The sequence below is a fragment of the Ammospiza nelsoni genome, chromosome Z (genome assembly GCF_027579445.1).
Source record: "Ammospiza nelsoni isolate bAmmNel1 chromosome Z, bAmmNel1.pri, whole genome shotgun sequence".
Classification (NCBI taxonomy): Eukaryota; Metazoa; Chordata; class Aves; order Passeriformes; family Passerellidae; genus Ammospiza; species Ammospiza nelsoni.
The window spans coordinates 29,661,606-29,681,308 of record NC_080669.1 but is presented as its reverse complement, the minus strand read 5'-3'; the positions used below and the strand labels follow the sequence as shown (position 1 = coordinate 29,681,308).

The 19,703-nt window shown below is 34.7% G+C and overlaps 1 protein-coding gene across 2 annotated transcripts in view; it reads right to left on the bottom strand.

The window, feature by feature from the left end:
• The window catches only part of CNTNAP4 (contactin associated protein family member 4), a 208,017-nt gene that overhangs the window by 132,370 nt on the left and 55,944 nt on the right, over window positions 1–19,703 (bottom strand). For both annotated transcript variants that reach the window (XM_059492753.1, XM_059492754.1), the window contains exon 3: window positions 222–415. In XM_059492753.1, coding sequence (XP_059348736.1) covers window positions 222–415 — 194 coding nt within the window. The remainder of the gene's footprint in view (window positions 1–221; window positions 416–19,703) is intronic.

Sequence of the window (19,703 nt, the reverse complement as noted above, 5' to 3'; positions counted from 1 at the left end):
TGTCTTAATGGAGTACTTCTGTGGTTAGGTTTTTGATGTTTGTTTGCTTTTTACTGTCTTTCATCTTTTCAAGAGCTAAATTGCTTTGTATATTTAATTATCTAAACATTTTTAGTGTAGTTCTTTATGTTCTACAGCTTTGCTTAGATTTGCAACAATGTGCAGTAAGTCGCCTTTAAGACTTTTGCAGAAACATAATTTTCCTTATTGAAAGAACATACCCAAATGCTTTCTTCTTGACGATATTGCTTCCAATTCTGTCCACTGTCACTGAACATCAGAAGGTAGCTTGTTACCCAGTCTGAGCTCCCATAACCACCTTGAGTAGCAACAGCAGTAATCTCAGTTCTTTCTCCAAGATCAATCTGAAGCCATTGATATTTATTGGACACAAGTGGAGACCAGCCACCAGCACCTTAAAAAGAACAAAAAAGAATGAAAAGTATTCCTAAAAATAAGCAAGTCAGCACAAAACTTGTATATACAAAAATAATTTCGTTCATTTGAGCAACATTATCTAATGAAAAATATCCAGCATTTTTCATCTAGTTTTCAAACTAGATGACTGTTAGGAGTCCTTTCCAGCTCAAACAATTCAATGATTCTCAGATTCTAATTCAAGCTATAGTTGCACCAAAACTATTTTGATGTTATTTAGCAAGTATTCTGAAAATATATACTAGATTACTAAATATTGGTAACCAAATATAATTATTCTAAATTATAAGCGATTCACACACTTTTCTCTGTCTTGAAGTTCTACAATAAATTTTACAGAGTAATTTTTACCAACCACACTCTACAAGTAAAAAAAAATCTGGTTTTTTTCTTTTTATTTTATGCATCTCAATTTCATTTTACATAGACTAGAAGATCTCCAGAGGTCCCGTCGCAGTCATTCTGCATGACTATGTTCTGTGAGGCCTGGATATTTAAATTTGCATATGAAATAATAAAGCCCAGTTAGACGGCAAATGTGCACATGCTCCTTAAAATGACCAAAACATTTGTAAGCAAAATGATAAAAGAGTACGAGATATACATGCAGTTTCAAGCACAGGTACACCTGTCCGCAAAGAAAATATTTCGCCCAAAGTGGAGAGCTACCCCTCCAGTACTTTAACTAACCAGAAAGATATTAAAAGGAAGAAATTAAATCAATTCAGCATTCCTTTGTCTTCCTTTGTTTGCTTTCATTTACTCAGATCATGCTAGTTTTCCTGTAAAGCTGGGTGGAAAAGGTCAAAGGTAGCTATCAAACAATCTCATAAGAAAATACACTTTTTTACTGAACTACAATGCAAAATATGCAAGTATTCAGACACAGCATCTGCTGAGTTTTATCAGAGAATGGTGTGATACCCATTATTTAAGAAAAGATTTAGATCTGACTCTGAAAAACACAATATAAGAGGTACCTTGAAAAGTTTTTAAAGCATGCATACACAGAATCAGAACAGACATATCTAGTTTCCACAACAATCAGTTTGCTACAACCCAATTTTATGCTTGTATGGGCTTCAAGATGTAGAAAAATTCATAGCTAAATACTACATGTTGCTTAATTCTGCTTAGAGTCATAAGCCAAGTTCTAAACATTACCTCCTCCACAAAAGAAAATGAAAAAGAATTTTTACTTAAATATAAAAATTAAAAATAAAATGGTGGGAAATTATATAGGTATTCATAAATTGCAAAAAAGTGAGGTCTGTTTTACAGAAAGAACTGAGAGAAAAACATAAAGTCCCATATATGTAGCAATTCCTTTGTCCACACATTTAAGAGCAAATTAAAATACAGCACAGTTAAAACTATGGAGTTAAATACTGTGTATACTTTTTTCTTTCTTTATCTAAATCAGTATTTTGAATTTTATGCAAATACGTGATTTCAGTGGCTGCATCTCAATTACTCTCAAGCAGATTCCAAAGCTTTTCCTTATGACCACATAAACTCATCCTTTAGTAGCTGTGCAGAACAGTGTGGTGGCATCAAACAAGCAGACTTTGTGAACAGTCAGCACTGGAGGTTAAACAAGGGTCCTTGCACCCCCAGGCACAGTGGTCCACATTCACGTCGTATCCTGTATCTGTGACATCGCCACACTAAGACTTAACCGCCTCCTTAGCTTGCAGAAGCTCAGTTCATGCATGAACACTTCCAGGCACAACAACGTTCTGCCATGCTGTGTTATCCAAAGCCTTCCTAGAATTAGGTGTCACCGTGCTAAGTTTGGTGACGTTTTTGAACTTTCCACTTGAAAGGCAGGGTTGAATTGTAGTCAACAGGAGTAATCTGGCAGACTGTGCTGAGTACATAATTTGTAAATTCCTTCTTAGACAAAACACCTTCACTTGGTGACTGCATAACTTTATTCAGAATGAAGTAATGGAAATTAGAAGAATGTAAAAAAAAATGCCTGAATAGCAGTGTGTTATGGCAGTACTACTTGGTTCTAGCCTGAGCTAAGCACTCCTGTCTTTATTACTGTGTTTTCCAAAAGTTTGTGCAAGGCACGCCACCACGTAGCGTATACACCCTTACCATGCTGCACTACATCCAGAAAAGAAAGAAGAGATAAAGACACAGGTACACAGTGTTCTGATGTCAGGGCTGTTTGATTTGAGGCATTGCAGTAAAGATGCAGTCCCAGAAGTCATCTGACCAATACAACTTAAGTCCCATAAAGAATAACCACTGAGCAGAAGCAGCATGGTATCTCCAACAGCCTGTATTAAGCCACAGCCTGGACCACCAGGCAGAAGCTGCAGCATGTTTCCTGAAAAACCACAACACTGGTTCACATGATGCTTTCATCTGTCAAAGGCTCTTCATGAGCTCTTTTGTCTGACTGTCCAGCAGCCAAGTGTCCCCCCGCATCTGACTGCCACCTGAAACATCACAAATATGAAATGTCTGCCCAGTCCTGCAGGAAACACAAGAAGAGCATGTTAGCTTCTGACCCAGAATTCTTTACAGGGTGTCCTGTCCTTGCAGCAAGATTAATGTGTGTACCAAACCGTAATCGCTTTTGGCTGTAGAATATATCTGGTGATGGTGATGCACAGAAGTCAGCTGCGTAACAGATGTCAAAAGGATCTTGTTTGTCACATTTCATGCTGTACGGTGTGGGTGTTTCTGGGAAGATCTGGAGAGGTCTTAAACAGTTTCTCACAGGGATGCAGATGCCACCTGTATTAAACAAGGCTCTGCCAAAATGTATGAACACTCAAGGATAGACTAAGATCTATAGAAACATAATTTAGTCATCTCTAAAACTCTTGAATTATTGACTTTAAAGTTTTCACCTTATTTCTCTTCTCTCTTATTTTTGTCAGTGTCTTTTATTAAAAGCACATGTTTTCTTCAATTACATCTGAACCTATGTTCTACAGTGACTGATGAAACATCTTTTGTTGCAAACAAACAGCAAATCAGAAAAATAATTTTCAAAGGAGAGAAAATCTGTATGTAGAGTTCTTTTATTTGAACTTTATCTCAGGGGGCTTTTAACCTTTTTTATTTTCCACTTTTTTTATGCCAATATTGAGATTTGCATGCAACATGCAAAAAATCTAAGCTGCCCGAGCATTCAGGATTCATCCTTTATTTCTGTTAAAAACCCCAAGCATTGCACACTTTCTTTTTATGAAGAACATGCTGACTTCAAGTTGAACACACAGGTAATACAAAAGAATTTTTTCATTTCACTTATAATTCCTATTATATACTTTTAAATACCAGTGTTTGAAAATGTTTGTAGACATGATGTATTTTTTTGAAGTACTTAGTTCACTGAACACATTTAGCAATATTTTTTTCTGAAGTACTAACTCTTTTTCTTAACTCACAAATTTCTGTCTTTTAGTAAGACAGAGATTCATGATCTGTCTCCAGATCATGAATTCCATTTTAGTAAGAACTTGCCAGTTCTACTTGATGGCTCATAAGTAAATGAAGGATCTGTGGTTACTGGGAGAATTAAAGCAAAGTTTAGAGTTTCCATCAGTCACTTATACATACTAATTCATAAACAGTCTCATTCATTTTATACTATATTAATCAATAAATTGATTATTAAATGATAGAAAAAAATTCTAAGTTGTTGATGTTTTTAATGCATTAAAATTGACTAATGTGCTAGATTTAAAATCTAAGCAATCATGCATCTTTCATATTTCAAATTTTGCCTGTGGAATTCTGTTATTCTTGATTTCTGTTTCTACAATAATATACACTTATTTTCAAGTCAGTTAAGTGAAATATATTGGAGTTTCCTCACACATTCACTCCAAGCAATGCACAGTGCTCTTCTCTGGGACTTATACAAGGTGGCACCATTCATCAGTTTAGTCAGCAATTTCTTCATCACTACAACTGTCAAACTGTAAACAAGACTGCAGCTTTAAATCTGCCCTGGATTTATGCACTAAAATTCTAGCAGAAGACTTACTTTCCTTCAGATACCTCTAGATATCTTATTTCTAGAATTCAATTTTTATGCTCTCCATAAGTGGTTTAAATTTTATTAATTACCTTTCTTGCTTTTGGAGGTTAAAAAATCCTCTGCCCTTTCCCATGACCACCAATATAAACAAATGACAACACTGAATGGATATTATTTAATTACCCTGGGTTCCTGTCTAATAAGATATGTGTTTAAAGAGCTTCTGCCTTCCTATTTCCTTAGCTTCACTGGGATGACAGTAACATTATCACTAACATTGAAAATAGAAAAGAAAATAAACTCAGCAAAGTTAGCAAATAGCTACAAGAGAACAAAACTCAAAATGACTGAAGATTTGGTCCAAATCTCACATCTAGGGCAGAAAACACCTGAGTATAGCTACAGTGGACTTGGAGTGCTATATCAGGTTAAAAACTTTTAACCCTGATGGCAGAAAATTTATTCGGTGATGCTTAAGCTTTCCAAACTTGCTCTGTGTAGTTATCAGGATGCCTAGCTACTTTTGCTTCATTTCAAAAACTCCAAACTATATAGCATAGAAATTGACTTAAAGATTGCCCCTTTGTGTGAACAGCACCCCACTTTTTGCTTACCTGGCTCTATGACTGCAATCACCTGTATTGTCATGTAAACCACAAAACAGTCCACACTCATACATGTCTTGACATCTGCTTCTTCACGTGCAGTTCATTAGACCATTTAGCCAGCATCAGCATTTACATCACTCTTAAATTCTGTGAATTTTTTGCATATTTAATTGAAATAACTGCAAGACCTGTATTAGCAAAAGTTAAGGTTTAAAACTAACACACATCAGAAAGGATGCTTTCCTTTGATTAATCAAACTGTGTATTTCCCCATATGGATCATTTAACAGAAGCTGATTTTAATTTCAAGTCAATAAAGTTGCAGCAGGGATGAATTTGCCTGCACTTATTACAAAGCAGATTTTCTGCATGCAAGCAATTGACAACTGAGTCTTCTACGGTTTTAGTGAAATGAAAAATGAACTGGTTTACAGCATTCAAAACCTCTAAAATACAAAAATATGACGCTATTTAATTTCTTAAGCTGAATGGTATCCTCTTTCACAAACTGAGAAATAAAAATCTAGGTGTATACCTATATAAACAGTCCAAGGGTATTGTTCTTTAAGTTTACTGACAGATAATGGAGGTGGGGAGTAGGGTGCAATATCTGATAAATTATGTTGATGCATTGCTAGCAGGTGATAATGCTCCTGGCCCCTTGAAAAGGTGTGCGGAGTAACAGTACTGTTGTGATAAACCCTTAGCCTTTTTCATTTTAGTTCTCCTATGTTTGGATGAGGCAACTCAAGACACAGAGCTCAGACAATTAGAAATTCCCCTTCATAGCCTAGCAAAATGCAAGAAAAGTAATTATCAAGAAGAATCTAAATAGCCAAAGATGCAAAAGAACATAAATCACAACTTGGCATATTTTTCAGAAAGACTGTGGGGAAGTTACCACAGCAATGCTGTTCTGAGCCATATTTCAGTGATAAAAGACAAAGAAAAAAGCCTCAAAATTTGAAACCAGGGATGAGGGACCTTGAGCTATGAATAAAAAATAAAAGACACAGAATTTATTTTTTTTTCCACAGAGATTGAAGAAGACTGAGAAGGACAGCTAGATCAGAACCCAGTTCTGCAGTTACAGCATCACATATAAAATTTCTGCATGGTAATTTTCAACCACATTTTTGACAGCTGTCCATCTTTTGCCTTTGATATGTAGCATGATGCTCTGCCTAAGTAGAGATAAAACAGTCTTAACTTTACCACATTTCCAAACTTACTGATTATATATGAAGAGGAGGGGCTTTTTTGTTGTTAAACACTGAGGCCAGCCTAACACATCAATCCCAAAGTTAAACATTCTGAGGATGTGAAGAACAACATTTCCCTACAGAAACTCATACCAGTGAGGATGCAGCATATAGACATCATTATAAAGGAACCAGTAAGTGGTAATAGTCATAATTTATCTAAAGGCTGCTGAGCTGACACAGCAGGCTTCAAATACATGAACAACAGCCAACCACTTTATTCTATGAAAGCTCACAGTATAAATCCCTCTTGTTACAGCAGGGACTTGCAACACACTCCTTCTAGGAGTGCATGTGGAGATTCCTCCCTTGAGTGGGGACATCACCTCAAGGCTACTCCTTGAGACCAAATTAAAGAGTTGCCCAGGGTCACTGGTATGGCTGAGTAACCTAAGTCTCCTGCTAATAATTATTTTGATAGTCTTAATGTAATTATTTCAATATTGCTTTAAAAAAGTAGTAGATATACGGTGCAGGAAGTAATTCTGATTAAAGTTTTTTTTGTCTAATCACTATCACCATATCATCATCAATTTCAAAAATCAACATACTTTATTCATATAAATATGTTTGGTTTGCTGTCCTTAGTCCTGTTGGAGAAATTTACATAAAGGCCGAATTACACCTACATAAACCGTTAGACATAAACTTTTGACTAAGTCTGGGACTAGGATGGATCCTGCCTCACCTAGACTCCTCTCTAAGAAGGAGTTTACAAAGCAAAGTGTTTCTTTCTGAACTTTGTCCTTGTTGTCCTCGACAAACTTTATCTGAAGCTTCCATTCTATTGTTTTCTATGAGATTATTATTGGGACTAAAAAGTCTTTCTCATAGTCACATATCATTTATATTTAAAACTATCATACAAAACAACCAATCTTAGCACCTAAAAAACCACAAGAGCATTCAGTGCAGGAAAATGCAGCTCTTCAAAAAGAGTTGCTATTGCCTGATGAAAGACCCATGTCTAGCAGGTCTCAAGAGGCACAGCCTTGGAAACAGAACTACCAAATGTTACAAATGGAAGAGACTCACAAGGATCAACGAGTCCACCTCTTAAGTGAATGGTCCATAAATGGATCAAACCTGCATCCTTGGTGTTATTAGCACCATACTCTAACAAACTGATGCTTTCATCTCCACAGTCTCTTCTGATTTTAAGATTTGCAAGTTAGGATGATATAGGGCATTCAGCCAAAGCATAACATCACAGACACATCTCTTTAAAGATTACTAGAACAAGGGGCTTTGAATAGTTGAATCTTAACCCTTCTAGTACACAGTTACTTTCTGCATATGAAGGAGACTAAAAGCAGGTGTTACCTGTAACCTTACCTGTGTATTGAAATTCTCGATGGCTGTCCTTCGGGACAGTGTCATGGTTTATTATCCTTCCATAACTGGATTTCATAGGAAATCATTCAATGTCTTCACAACTGTCCTTCTATTTTAGAACAGTTTAAATAATGTAAGTTGTATCTAGGAAACCAAGCTTTAGCTGATGCTGTTGCAACCACTAAGATGAACTGATGAAAAGTAAGAAATACGCTTACATAATCCAGCTTCATGGATAGCTTCTTAGCTGTTTTCTAGTCTTGTCTTCCTATGTTGCAAACTGACAGATATGAGTTAAGCTCAATATAAAAAAAAAAGCACAGAAACAGAATGGAATCTGGGATATATTTCAAGAAATCAAAAACAGTATCTCCCCTTCAAAGAACTCTTCTGAATTATGTCCTCTTTTTGGAAAACAGTACTTATCTCTGTATACTACAACAAAACCAAATCTGATGCACTATATAAACTCTGAAGGTCTTCAGTACTACCCTTTCCTTCTGAACATATAAGCCACCATTTTCTGGATTATTAGGAAAGCTCTTGGCCAGATTTCAGAAAATACTGTGAGAGAATAACTAAGAGACACATTTTTGAGGGCCTGATATCAGAACTTCTCGCTCACAGGAATTTATTATGAGACATACTGTTTGAATAAAGACTGAAAAATCCCATGAATGGCATCTGATTCTGAAACCTGTAAATTACTTTTGCTGTTAAGAAATGAATGAAGAAATCTTGCCTCTTAAAATCTGAAGGATGAGATTAATCTACCTGAGTAATTTTCAAGAATAAGTATAGACATAACAAGTATGTTTTGGCTTATCCATGTAGGGAAGTTATGTTTTCTAAGGATTATTTCATGAGTGGCATGGAGAGGTGTCACAATAGAAATCAAAACTACTAAAAAATTTCATATACTTTCGAGGCAGAAGATAAAGAGAGCTATATTAATGCTTCAGTCAGACAGAACTTTCTAAGGGAGGTGGGTGTAGCTGTTACTTCAGTGGCCTCAAAGGCAGAATAAGCTTAATTTTGGAGGAAGGTCTAACCTTATTTTAAGATACTCTGGAACTGAATATCATTTAAGAAAACATGTACAATCTTAGAAGGGAAGGAGCAATTGCGTTTATTTTTGCAACTGTCAGAATATTTAATATTTAAGGAACTTGACTTTCAAAATTGTGACAGGTACTATAAAATGAATATTAGGTTTTAGTAATAATTTGTGGCAAGTAGTAGTTACTATGTCAGGAGGAGTTTCAGAGGCATTTTGAATTTGAATCAGCGCAACACAAAGGAACTAGGAAATGGCATTAATAGTGACAAAGTTTGATCTACTTTGCATCATTCAAACAGAAGAAGGTAGATAACTTTATTTCACTCCCCCTTCTGCATTAACATTAAATTAGGTGAGTGAGTGCGTTGGTGAATCCCATTTTATGCTTCTTCAGAAAGCTCTGAAGAAATTTCTCCTCAATTAATCATTATGTAAATATATCAAAGGAGATAGTTTGATAAGCTGAGATGGTTTATCAAAAGGAAAGCATACTGGCAATGGTTCAAAGACCTATCAAAGCCACTATTTTGCTCAGATTTTTCATCACCAGCACACCACACAGTGCTATGAATCAGTGCCCTATAGTAGGAAATATCTTTTGTGTGCACTGGGAAGCCCAAGTTTGAGTAAAGAACTTTTATATAGGTAATCAAACTGTAATTGTGTAGGATATAATCTGAGCCACTTCTGAGCACTGTACTAAAAAGGTGAATTTTTCTTCCTCCAGCAGGAAAGAAATACTAAAAAAAAGTCATTCAAACAGATTTCTGCTGAAGAAAAGGATGTATTCTCCACAAAGTTTCTCAGGAAAATCTATTTTGGAAACGTCCCAGTTCATTGCAAGACTTACATCATTCTTGGCTATTGCCATATACTTTTACTTGATGATAAGCAAACTATCTCCCTTACTACAAACTAGGAATTTCACATAGCTGTTGTACACCTTTTTGGCACATATTCTGACAATAATCCAAGGCTGAATGCAAAACAGAACTTAATCTGGGAGACTGTCTCCTCCTTAGGAGAATGGATGCTTGTGATAGTGTTATTCTCTTCTCTATCTGCAGCCTCTGGCCATATCCACGTTTAGGATGCTGTACTAGTAAATCCTACTCTGCATGAAGTTTGGTTCACTACTTACAATATTTAACCTTCTCTCTCTTTTTCTCCATCAGTGAAATGAGCATCACTCACCACTCTAAATTTTACCTGAGGCACTTATTTTGTTCATAGATGATGAACAGAAAATTTAATGGGGAAAACAAAAATAATGAAACTTCACTGCCACCACCCTTCACTGCACCACTGAGTTTAAGCAGCATTCTCACTTAAATTTCTGTACTGATGTAATTTCTTGGATATAGAGCATTATGTCAGGAAATATAAACTAACTGCATGGAAATGGAAAATATATAAATATTTCTTACAATGAAACAAAAAAAACCCATGGTAGTTCAAACACACCATGCATCACAGTTTTATAAAGTTATATAATTTTTTCAAGTTAATAGATTTTTACATGTTCTTTACAGAGCAGCTGCTCTCACTGAGCCACCTATATTTGTTTCCCTTGCTCAGTGGTCTGGCCCAAAATATTACACTCGTGTCTTGCAATTTAAAGCTAGTAGTGATAATTAGCCATAGCTTTTGTGGCCAAAATACTTTTATATTGAGACGTTGATTTTTTTTTTTTACAGTTAAATATCTGCAATTAATTCACTTACAGGTATTTCAGTATTCTTTCCTTCTTTCTTAGCTGTTTTGCTTTCATTAATTCCAGGGTGAAACAACTAGGCAAACCCATAATCTGAAACCAAATTAAACCTGGTTTTTTTAGAATTTACTCCACTTCAAGCTAGGGTGCCATCCCAATATTTTACTGACTACAGCCACAGAATTAAAAGAAAATGAAAGCAAGCACAAAACATTTGGCATTGATCAGTTGGCCTTAGTACATCTGACACAAGAAGACTGAATACTTTATGTATTTGTCACTATGACAGCATTCTGACGAGGTTTTCCAGGGTAATTAAATTAAATTTCCTAATATACACTACAATCTCCAGTGACGTGACTTACACCAAAACATACAAATACGTGTACCATAATTGTATTTTTCTGATCCAAACATGTTACTGTACAAGCTGGCTTGTACTGATAAATAAGAAACTCAGCCTGGTTTCATAGATTGGGCTCTGGGTTGGGAGACAGGGACATTCACCTATCACATTCCATCCTGAGCTGCTGGCATCTCCCTGGTCAGGAGCTGGGCTGTGAGAGGATCAGAGCAGTGAGCTGTGGAGACCTGGCAGTGTTGAACTCCCTCTGTAAGAAGGACAGGCTGTTTGTGCCGTGGAGCTCTGGGGTGTGTTTGTGTCGTCCCTGCCTCCAGCCACCGACCCCATGGAACAGATGGAATTGAATGTCATACAAACATTCATTTGTGATTTGTGTCCCTGTCTCCTCAAATATATATCCACCACTTTAATAGGAAATGGTGACACTTATTAAGAACAGATTTAAGGACGGATTGACACAGGTATGAAGTAACTTTTTTTTTTTTTAAACTTCGCTGCAAAAAAAAAACCCAGTAGATGAGTATTTCAGCTATTACTGTACTTTCCTTAAGGACTTGACTACTGCTTTGAAGAATGTTGCACAGCAGTATCAGTGAACTGTAGAAGGATCAGCAACAAGTTCAAAAATACTATCCATCAAATCTTAAACCCCCTAACATTTATCACCCAGTTCTAATATATAACTAGATGTATCGTCTCCAGTTTTACTTAGCAAAGTGATATGTTTGTATACTTTACAACAAAATGAGCAGGACTGTAACTTTGAGCTGATGAACATGTTTGTGCTTGTCATTTTTATCACTACTTTAATCTCAATCCTCAGTAATCCACTTTGGTAGTTCTGGTGGTACTTTTGAAAAACTTACTTCAGCCTTCAAAATGCTGATTCACTGACTCTGCCCCCTGTTTCAGTACACATGATGCTTTCAGTACAGCAAAGCAAACAGAAAAAATATTGACACGCACAGTTTCCAAGCAAAAATATTCTAAGTATACATATTTAAAACAGAAAAGCTCTATTTTATTTCCATTATTGTGGGTGTAAATTACTACAAGTGGCACCAGAGAGATGCTGGCCAGCTCCAGCTAGTTATGAGCCTGCATGTATATCTGACATGCACAAAGAGAATGTGATTTTTTAAGAAAACAAGTGCAGCGTCAGCCTTTTACTCTTTAAATCTGTTTGTGCTTACATGCACAAGAATATGAATATTCTGCAGTGAAATGACAGATACTCTATAAGTCAACAGAAGTGTCCACTCTGATTACATTTTGGCTTTATGTAAGGTACAATTATAACAGTATGCATACACATGTGCAGTTCCACTTCCGTACACCTTTGAGTGACTTGACCTGACAAGAATATAAAAGGATGAGGTAAAACTGGTACACGTATTATCCCCTACATGTACAGTATTTCCCCAATTTGGTGCTCTAGTCATTACTCACCGCATTTTGTTACAATACAAATATTTAACTTACAAATATACTTCATATGACACTTAGCACTTCATTAATTGGTATCTATAGATGAGACACTATGCCCGATCCTCAGCTGGGAAGTCAGTATAACTCTCCCTAACTCCTGTATTTAGTTTCCAATAATATTTTTCATACTGATTTCAACAATAAAACGTTGCTAGAGAAATTTTTATGGAGCTTTTACAAAGTCAAGATTTGACCAATCATTTACCTTCCATGGTCTAAGATTCCTATTCTTATAAAAAGAATTAAAAAAAAAATATATATACTGCTCCTCTTCAAATCTAAGTCAATTTCTGGTTTTGTGTATTTGCGTAACATCTGTGTTTTTCAGAGTCCATGCATTATGATCTCATTACTTTCTCATATAATTTGGAAAGAAGTGCTCATAAATAAGAAGAGATTTGAATATTTTGGGGTTTCAACCTTTTTATACAGCATTGACTCAAGACTCAGTTTTATTGGCATAAAGCCTGAGAGTATAACAATGATGGCTAGAAAAAAATAACAGTGAAAATGGAATTGAGCTAGACTAATGGAATTTCATGATTAAGAAATATAATTACATCTGGCTTGATTACCTAGGAGATAACATCTTTGTTGGTTAAATGTTTAAATCGTAGGTGGTATGCTATTAATAAAATATATTTATTATTGTTCCAATTATTATTATTGTTACAATATTGGAGGAAAAAAATTATTAATTGAATTATTTAACAATGAAGAAAAATGCAGTTCCATTCATTTAAGATTTTGTCCCTCGGGAAACTTAATTTTAGAAAAATTTTCAGCACTCTGGATCTTAGTTTTTTTTCCCCAGAGTATGATGATAATATTAGTCCTCATTTGTGATTTTCAAAACTAGCATTATAATGTTTACGAAACTAAATCAGCCAATCTTGACAGACAAATGACTAATTTAGGGATTTTTTTATTTGCATCAGATTTAAGACAACCGGTGTATAACTAATGCACAACTAAGCTGTATTACTTCTAAAATTATGCTTAACTGAAAAGCTTTTCTCAGACTAAAAAATGCATATTTATGCATATTCAGATCCCATCTTTAAAGGTCATCACAGCTTTTTACTTTTAATGACAGCCATTTTGGACAGCTACTGGAATCAGACTATATAATATATGTAATGATAAATAAATGGTAGTGGTTGTGTAGAAAAATTTCTACAGTTTTCAGAAAGGCAGTATTACTGTTAAAACCTTGAGGGATTGAACGGTACAAATTCTGCAGGCTACCATGATCCAACTTTACTTTTTTCTTCATAAGTATTATATTACCTAAAATATTGCAGAAAATTTAAGTAACAGTAAAAATGTAACTTAATGAAATCCAGTGCAACTTACTAATGTTTATATTGTCTTTTCTTGTCCTTAAGATTTAATTTTGTGAACTGAGACTTCTTTAGCATGATCCTAAAGAACTGTAAGTTTATCTTTTATCAGGAATTGCTAATACAATTATTATTTTTTATTGTATTTTGAGGTATAAAATCACTGCAAATTATTTTCAACTTCTCACAACACACAGGTAGATAAAATGTTAACTAATAAAATTAAAAAACTCATTTAATACAAAATAAAAGGCAAAAATATAGATAATAATAGGATGTGGCCAGACAATATTTTTCCTTCACTTAAACCTACATTTATACAATTATTTATTCCCAACTGCAAGCTAAGGTCTAACAGCATTATTGTTGTGGTGCTGCTCTTTAAGTAAAAATGTTCATATCCCAGTTTAACTAACACCATGTCCTAAAACATTATCCTGGATTATGGGATATCTGCGATTTTTCTAGATAGATATTCAATTAAAAAATCATACTGTTCTCTCTGCACTTTTTTTTTTTAATGTGTAAAGTGTTATGGAACTGAGTTGAAGTTTTACCTCTCTATATTTAAAACAGTTTATATATATATATACACACACATACACATACAGAGATCCCTTAACATCCCTTAAATTCTAAAAAGCATTTTATTTAATTGATATAGCAATTTAAGGTGGCTAAAAATTGTACATTACCAACTGGATGGCAAATGGATTCATGAATTCAAGAACTCCCTTCTGTTTACTCCTGGATAGTCCAAAGAGATTTAGTCAAGGATTGAAGCCAAACGGATTAAAAGCTGTCCAAGAATAAAAACTCAGTCTCTGCCTCTAAAAGATGTGGGTTTAGAGCTTTAAACTTCTGAGACATTATGTATATTACATTTTTGCCTACATCATAATACTTAATTTTCTTGGGTTTGCAGGTTTCGGTCCTTACGAAGAAATTCTGTCTACTTATACAGGGTAATGAAGATGTAGTACAGTAAAGATTTATTCACATTGAAAACTAATATTTATAGAATATTGATCTTTTTTATTAAATAAGTAGATGGCAGTGAAGCTGTTAATAATTAAAGTTGGATACTTAATTAGTTATGCATTAATATTTGAATCTTTTTGTGTTGCGGCTGTCATTTGTAGAAAGAAATATCCTTTATTGTATTACCAGTCTCTCCTTTTACTGGGCTACAACAAAATCACAAGCTAAACAAAAGGAAATAATTTACAATTGCTTTTGCCAGAATGTTAGTTTTTACAGTTGTGCAATAACAATAATGTTAACTGAGTGCAGAAACTGTCAAATACTGCAGCTGGTTGAAAAGTTTATATTCTGACTACCAATACTAAACCAGTTTCATATCTTAAGAGAAGGCCAAAATAGAAGCCAAAACCTCACAAAAAGCTTATGACATGCTTTAAAAATTATGCCAACAAATGAAGAGGAATACAGATACGGCACATAAAACTTGGATAGGAAGGTCAACATGTTCTTAATTCTGTTAATTTAATTAAACTGGAGTTCCCAGCAAAAAGATAATTTTGAACAGAAATAAACTAGCTGTCTTAGTCAAGACTAGAATGCTGTAGTAATGCAGCAGATGACAGATTAAAAAAGGGTGTTAAAAAACTCAAATTTTTCACAATGCTATTTGCTGGAAAGCAGGGTAATAAGCCTTCCCTTTTTTTTGTCATCAGAGATATTTTATCCAACATCTCTCATCTCCCACCTAGTAGAGGCAGTCACAAAATAACACACAAAACCAGGCTCCCCAAATTCTAACCGTAAATTTCTTACATGTTTGCATTTTGAAGTCTCATAGAGGAGATTCTCTTCTGGAAGGTAATTAGGATTTTTGGAGAGCTACTAATATGTAGATACTTAAAAAATAAGACAAGAAAGAATCATCTATTCCCTAACACTGTTACAGGGTATATCCACAGTATCACAGACTTACCTGGGGGTGAAAGGGAGGAAATTTTTTTGAATGTTTTCATAAAATACTCTAGCATAGAACGAATTTGTGTAATTTTTAAGTGGTTAAATCATATATACAAAGGTATGATACTTCATACCAAGATACTATACTCCGACCAAAAAGCAAATATCTGCTCTTAGGTTAAGAAAGTGTTGGTAATTCAGAGGTCAAAGTACAGCCTGTAGCAAAAAACTCGATGAAAAATCCCCCACAAATATTATGTTAGGGTTTTTCTTACTTAGTATCTGACAATCTGCCATATGAGCTACCAGACAAATAAGAAATCTGATAGCTGACATTCCACTTTCAACTGATATTCCTTTACTAATTAAGCATTAACAAGTATGTTGCTTTTTACTGAATAGGAAACTATACAAAAGGGCTTGGAATGGGCCACAAATCAATCCCAAACCTGCCCTCAGCTGATCATATTACAGGGGCCTTTTACAGTTAGATGTCAGCTCCAAATGTTGATTGCCCAACCACAGCTTGCCAAGAGCTACATGTTCTTCCTCCCTTATTAAGTTACGTGAAATTGAAAAGATATAGATCTGGATTTCAAATCCACTGATCTGTAAAAAAGCTACGAAGAATTACATTATAGGAAATCTTGGTAGTACGGTTTATTATTAAGGTTATCCATTATTTCCAGGTAATTCACATTCAGTCAGACTTATAAGTAGACCGAAAACTTGCACCTTTCAGGTTTATTTCCTCTCTTTTTCTAGTCCTGTTTTTGTTTTTTCTTATCTGAGAAATGCTTTTAGCATTCTAAGACTAATACAAAGATTTTTTTTTATTATTATGTGATGAGTATGTGCCAAGAATGTGGTTTTTTCCACCTTTTTCTTATCAACCACCACATTTGGCTGATATATAAAACAGAAACAAATGAGCAAGGTATTACTAGGTTATTAGTTAACCCTGAAAGGTCTGCCTGCATTACTCCACAGAAGTACAGGCACTGGTGTAATTTATGGGCTAGCACCAGGTACAAAAACTGAAGTGAGAAAATTTATTTTGCAGTTCATTTCCATCTGCTTTCTTTCAGTGAAGAGAACATGCAATAGAGGAAGATAAGAATTTGATCAAAGATGAGAAGTACAGAAGTACACAAAGAACACTGTGACTTAAAGTGGACCTCTTCTATAGTAGTTTAAAATAACTGCACTAGATTCATCATCAATACCGAATGTGTGAGTATATGAAGAAAGTATTTAAGTAGGCTGAATAAGGGAATGGCAATGAGTGACAAGCAGAAAGAATAAATTGTGATCTTGGAAAGAACATGTTCCTTAAATGTTGGTTTCTTTTTTAGTTTGTTTGTTTGTTTCTTATTTTTTTGCCCATAAATATGGATGCTGTAAGATGAAGAAAAAACAAGGTCAAAGATGTTGCACAAATGAAGGATATTGTCAATAATCAACTTTTTGACGTGGATGAGATTACTAAGATACTATTTGCTTTTGATTTGACAAGAAGTCAAAAGCTTATTGGTTCCAAAACATGAATCATTTGCAGGTGGTGTTCTATTTTCATAGGGATTTTGAGGTGGAAAATGTATTACGATAACTATTTTCATGTTACGTGGGACATCCTGTGTCTGTAAGATCAGTTCTTACCTGTGACAGTCAGCCAGGAGCACTGCCTTCATATCTGCTTTGCATTTCTGGTAGTTCAACTGTGAAATTGAGTCCAGGCAGTCTGGAACCTGGACTAAAGGCCAGAAGGACATTTGTAACCACATAAGCCAAAACTGCCCCAGCAAGCACAAAGCCACAAAAATAATTGTGCCTTTGTCTTTTCTGATCTTAGAAATTGTGAAAATGTCAGGGAAATGAGCGTAAAAAGCACATAAAAGGACCTGAGAGCTACTGCAAGTGGAATGCAGCCAGAAACTGTACTGAGAATATGGTCTCCCTCAAGCAAAATTTTGACATTTAGAAAATTCTTCTTTTTTTTTTATTATGTATGCCCTCCCAGGATGAGGCTCCAGCTGCTTCAGATCCTGGCACTAGGTCAAACAGTACAGCAGTATTCATACTGCCGCTTCTGGTGTTGTAATTATGTGTGCCAGAAATCCCAGTTCAGTCTCAATTTCACCAAATTTTTTCCTGGTTTCTTTGCAATCCCCAGTCCCAGAAAATGATGAATACCTGAGGGAAAACTGCTTAAAAGCAGCTCACAAAATCCCATTCTAGCTGAAAATACTGCTTTTTGAGACTACAGTGAGAGGCATGATCAGTCACATAGATTAATCTAGAAACAAGTTTTTAAGAATTCTGGGAAACATGAACACAGACAACTTTTCTGGATTTGTTAGAGAAAAAATACCTTGCATGCTATTGAGAAATGAGAACAAATCCACGGAGGGTTTTGTGCTTTGTCATTTGAGTGTGAAGAATCCTATGTATGCATGCGCCCCCCTAAGCATCTCTACCCATACCAGTCCGACTAGGTTAATCTTTGTTTCCATGTAAACACAGCAGAAAACTTTAAGGACCCAAAAATGATCACATAACTAGTTTTATGTGACAAATACTCATGTAACAGCATAAATAAGACATTATTTGTTGCAGTTATAAATAGAAGGTGAGGTGGGGTTTTTTCTTTGTTCTCTTTTGCTCTATTAGGAAGTAAGCTGAAATTACCTTTTTTTTTAATACGTAAATATATGTAAGTGTCTAGCAAAAGGTTAAATAATAAAATCTTTTTTATATTTCTGAAGGCTAGCAAAATAATCAAGGCTTCTTAGTTATCCAAAAGGCAAAACAATCCCTAGAGGAAACAGTAAACAATGTAATGACTTGTGAAAGCTATGATTTCAATGGATCATTTCCTTTTTGCCTGGACTGCACTTTCATGACTACTCTTCTAAGCTTACCAATTTCAAGGTCGACTTTTTGCTAAATGTAGACAGCTGGCCTTCTGCATCATATTAGAATCTAGTCCTATGAGTATATACAGTTATTACTTACTATACAGTGATTTCCCTCCAAAATGTATTTTAAAAATATTACTGCTATTAGAGGGTGTGGAAAAGAATGGAGTCTAGGTAAGCAATACAGAATGAAGTCTCTAGGTAAGTAAAAAAAAAAATCAATATATGAAAAAAACCTTATACCTAAATGTGGCCACAGAGCTAGAGGGTAAGTACAAAAAACAGTGTGACACAGAAAAAAACTTATTGAACTATTTCTTTAAAATAAAAGGATCCTGATCAATCATTAAAAACCAATAGCAAAACTAAACTCTGCTCAGGTTCATTGTATTTTAGATTAGATATGAGGCACACATAGTTAATGATCAAAGAGCTGTTGCTCCTATTTCTACTGAGTATTTGCTTCTCAGCAAAATGGCAATGTATGTGTTAAACTTTGCAAAACTATCAGAATACTTATATTTTAGTAATTCAGAATAGTTTACCTCTAATAGCTGCACCCCGAAAAACTGTAAAGCATTCACTTTTTAAGGAAACTGAAGATATTTTTTACTACCAGATATATTCAGGAGCAATTATTCTATAAAAAGGAAGAGGTGTTCCTTTTGCCAACTAGTGTCCACTTTAGAATGCAGTACTCCTTTTCACAATGTAATGAGTCCCACATTTAATATTTAAAAAAAAACCAAAAGGATATTCAGTTAACAAGATGATTATTTGTTAGAACACAGTGAAGATCTAAAGAGATAAAACAATACCATAAAAAAGGAGTAAACAAAGGAAAATCGCATGCATTGCCCAGAATTCTAGTAGAGTTAAAATGTCTCCTTAAACTCTCTCAATTTATTAATCAAAACATGCTTAGAGGATGTCTTGAACACTGTGCAGATAAATATTGTTAAAATACATGGAAAGACATGAGAATGGTCCACTGAAAATCTTATTAAAAACCTTTAGTGTAAAATGAGCTGGAATAAAAGGATAAAAATCTAAATTATTAAAAAAAAAAAAACATTAGTTTTTCCAGTTCTTTTTCATTCCAAATCAACCCTGATCTTGTTTGATTTAAGGTACTTTACAATATTTAGGCTCCTGAATTCAAGATTATTACATCCTTTGCTATTGTTCACATTTTGTGGTCGGCTCTTGTTTGTTTGTTTGTT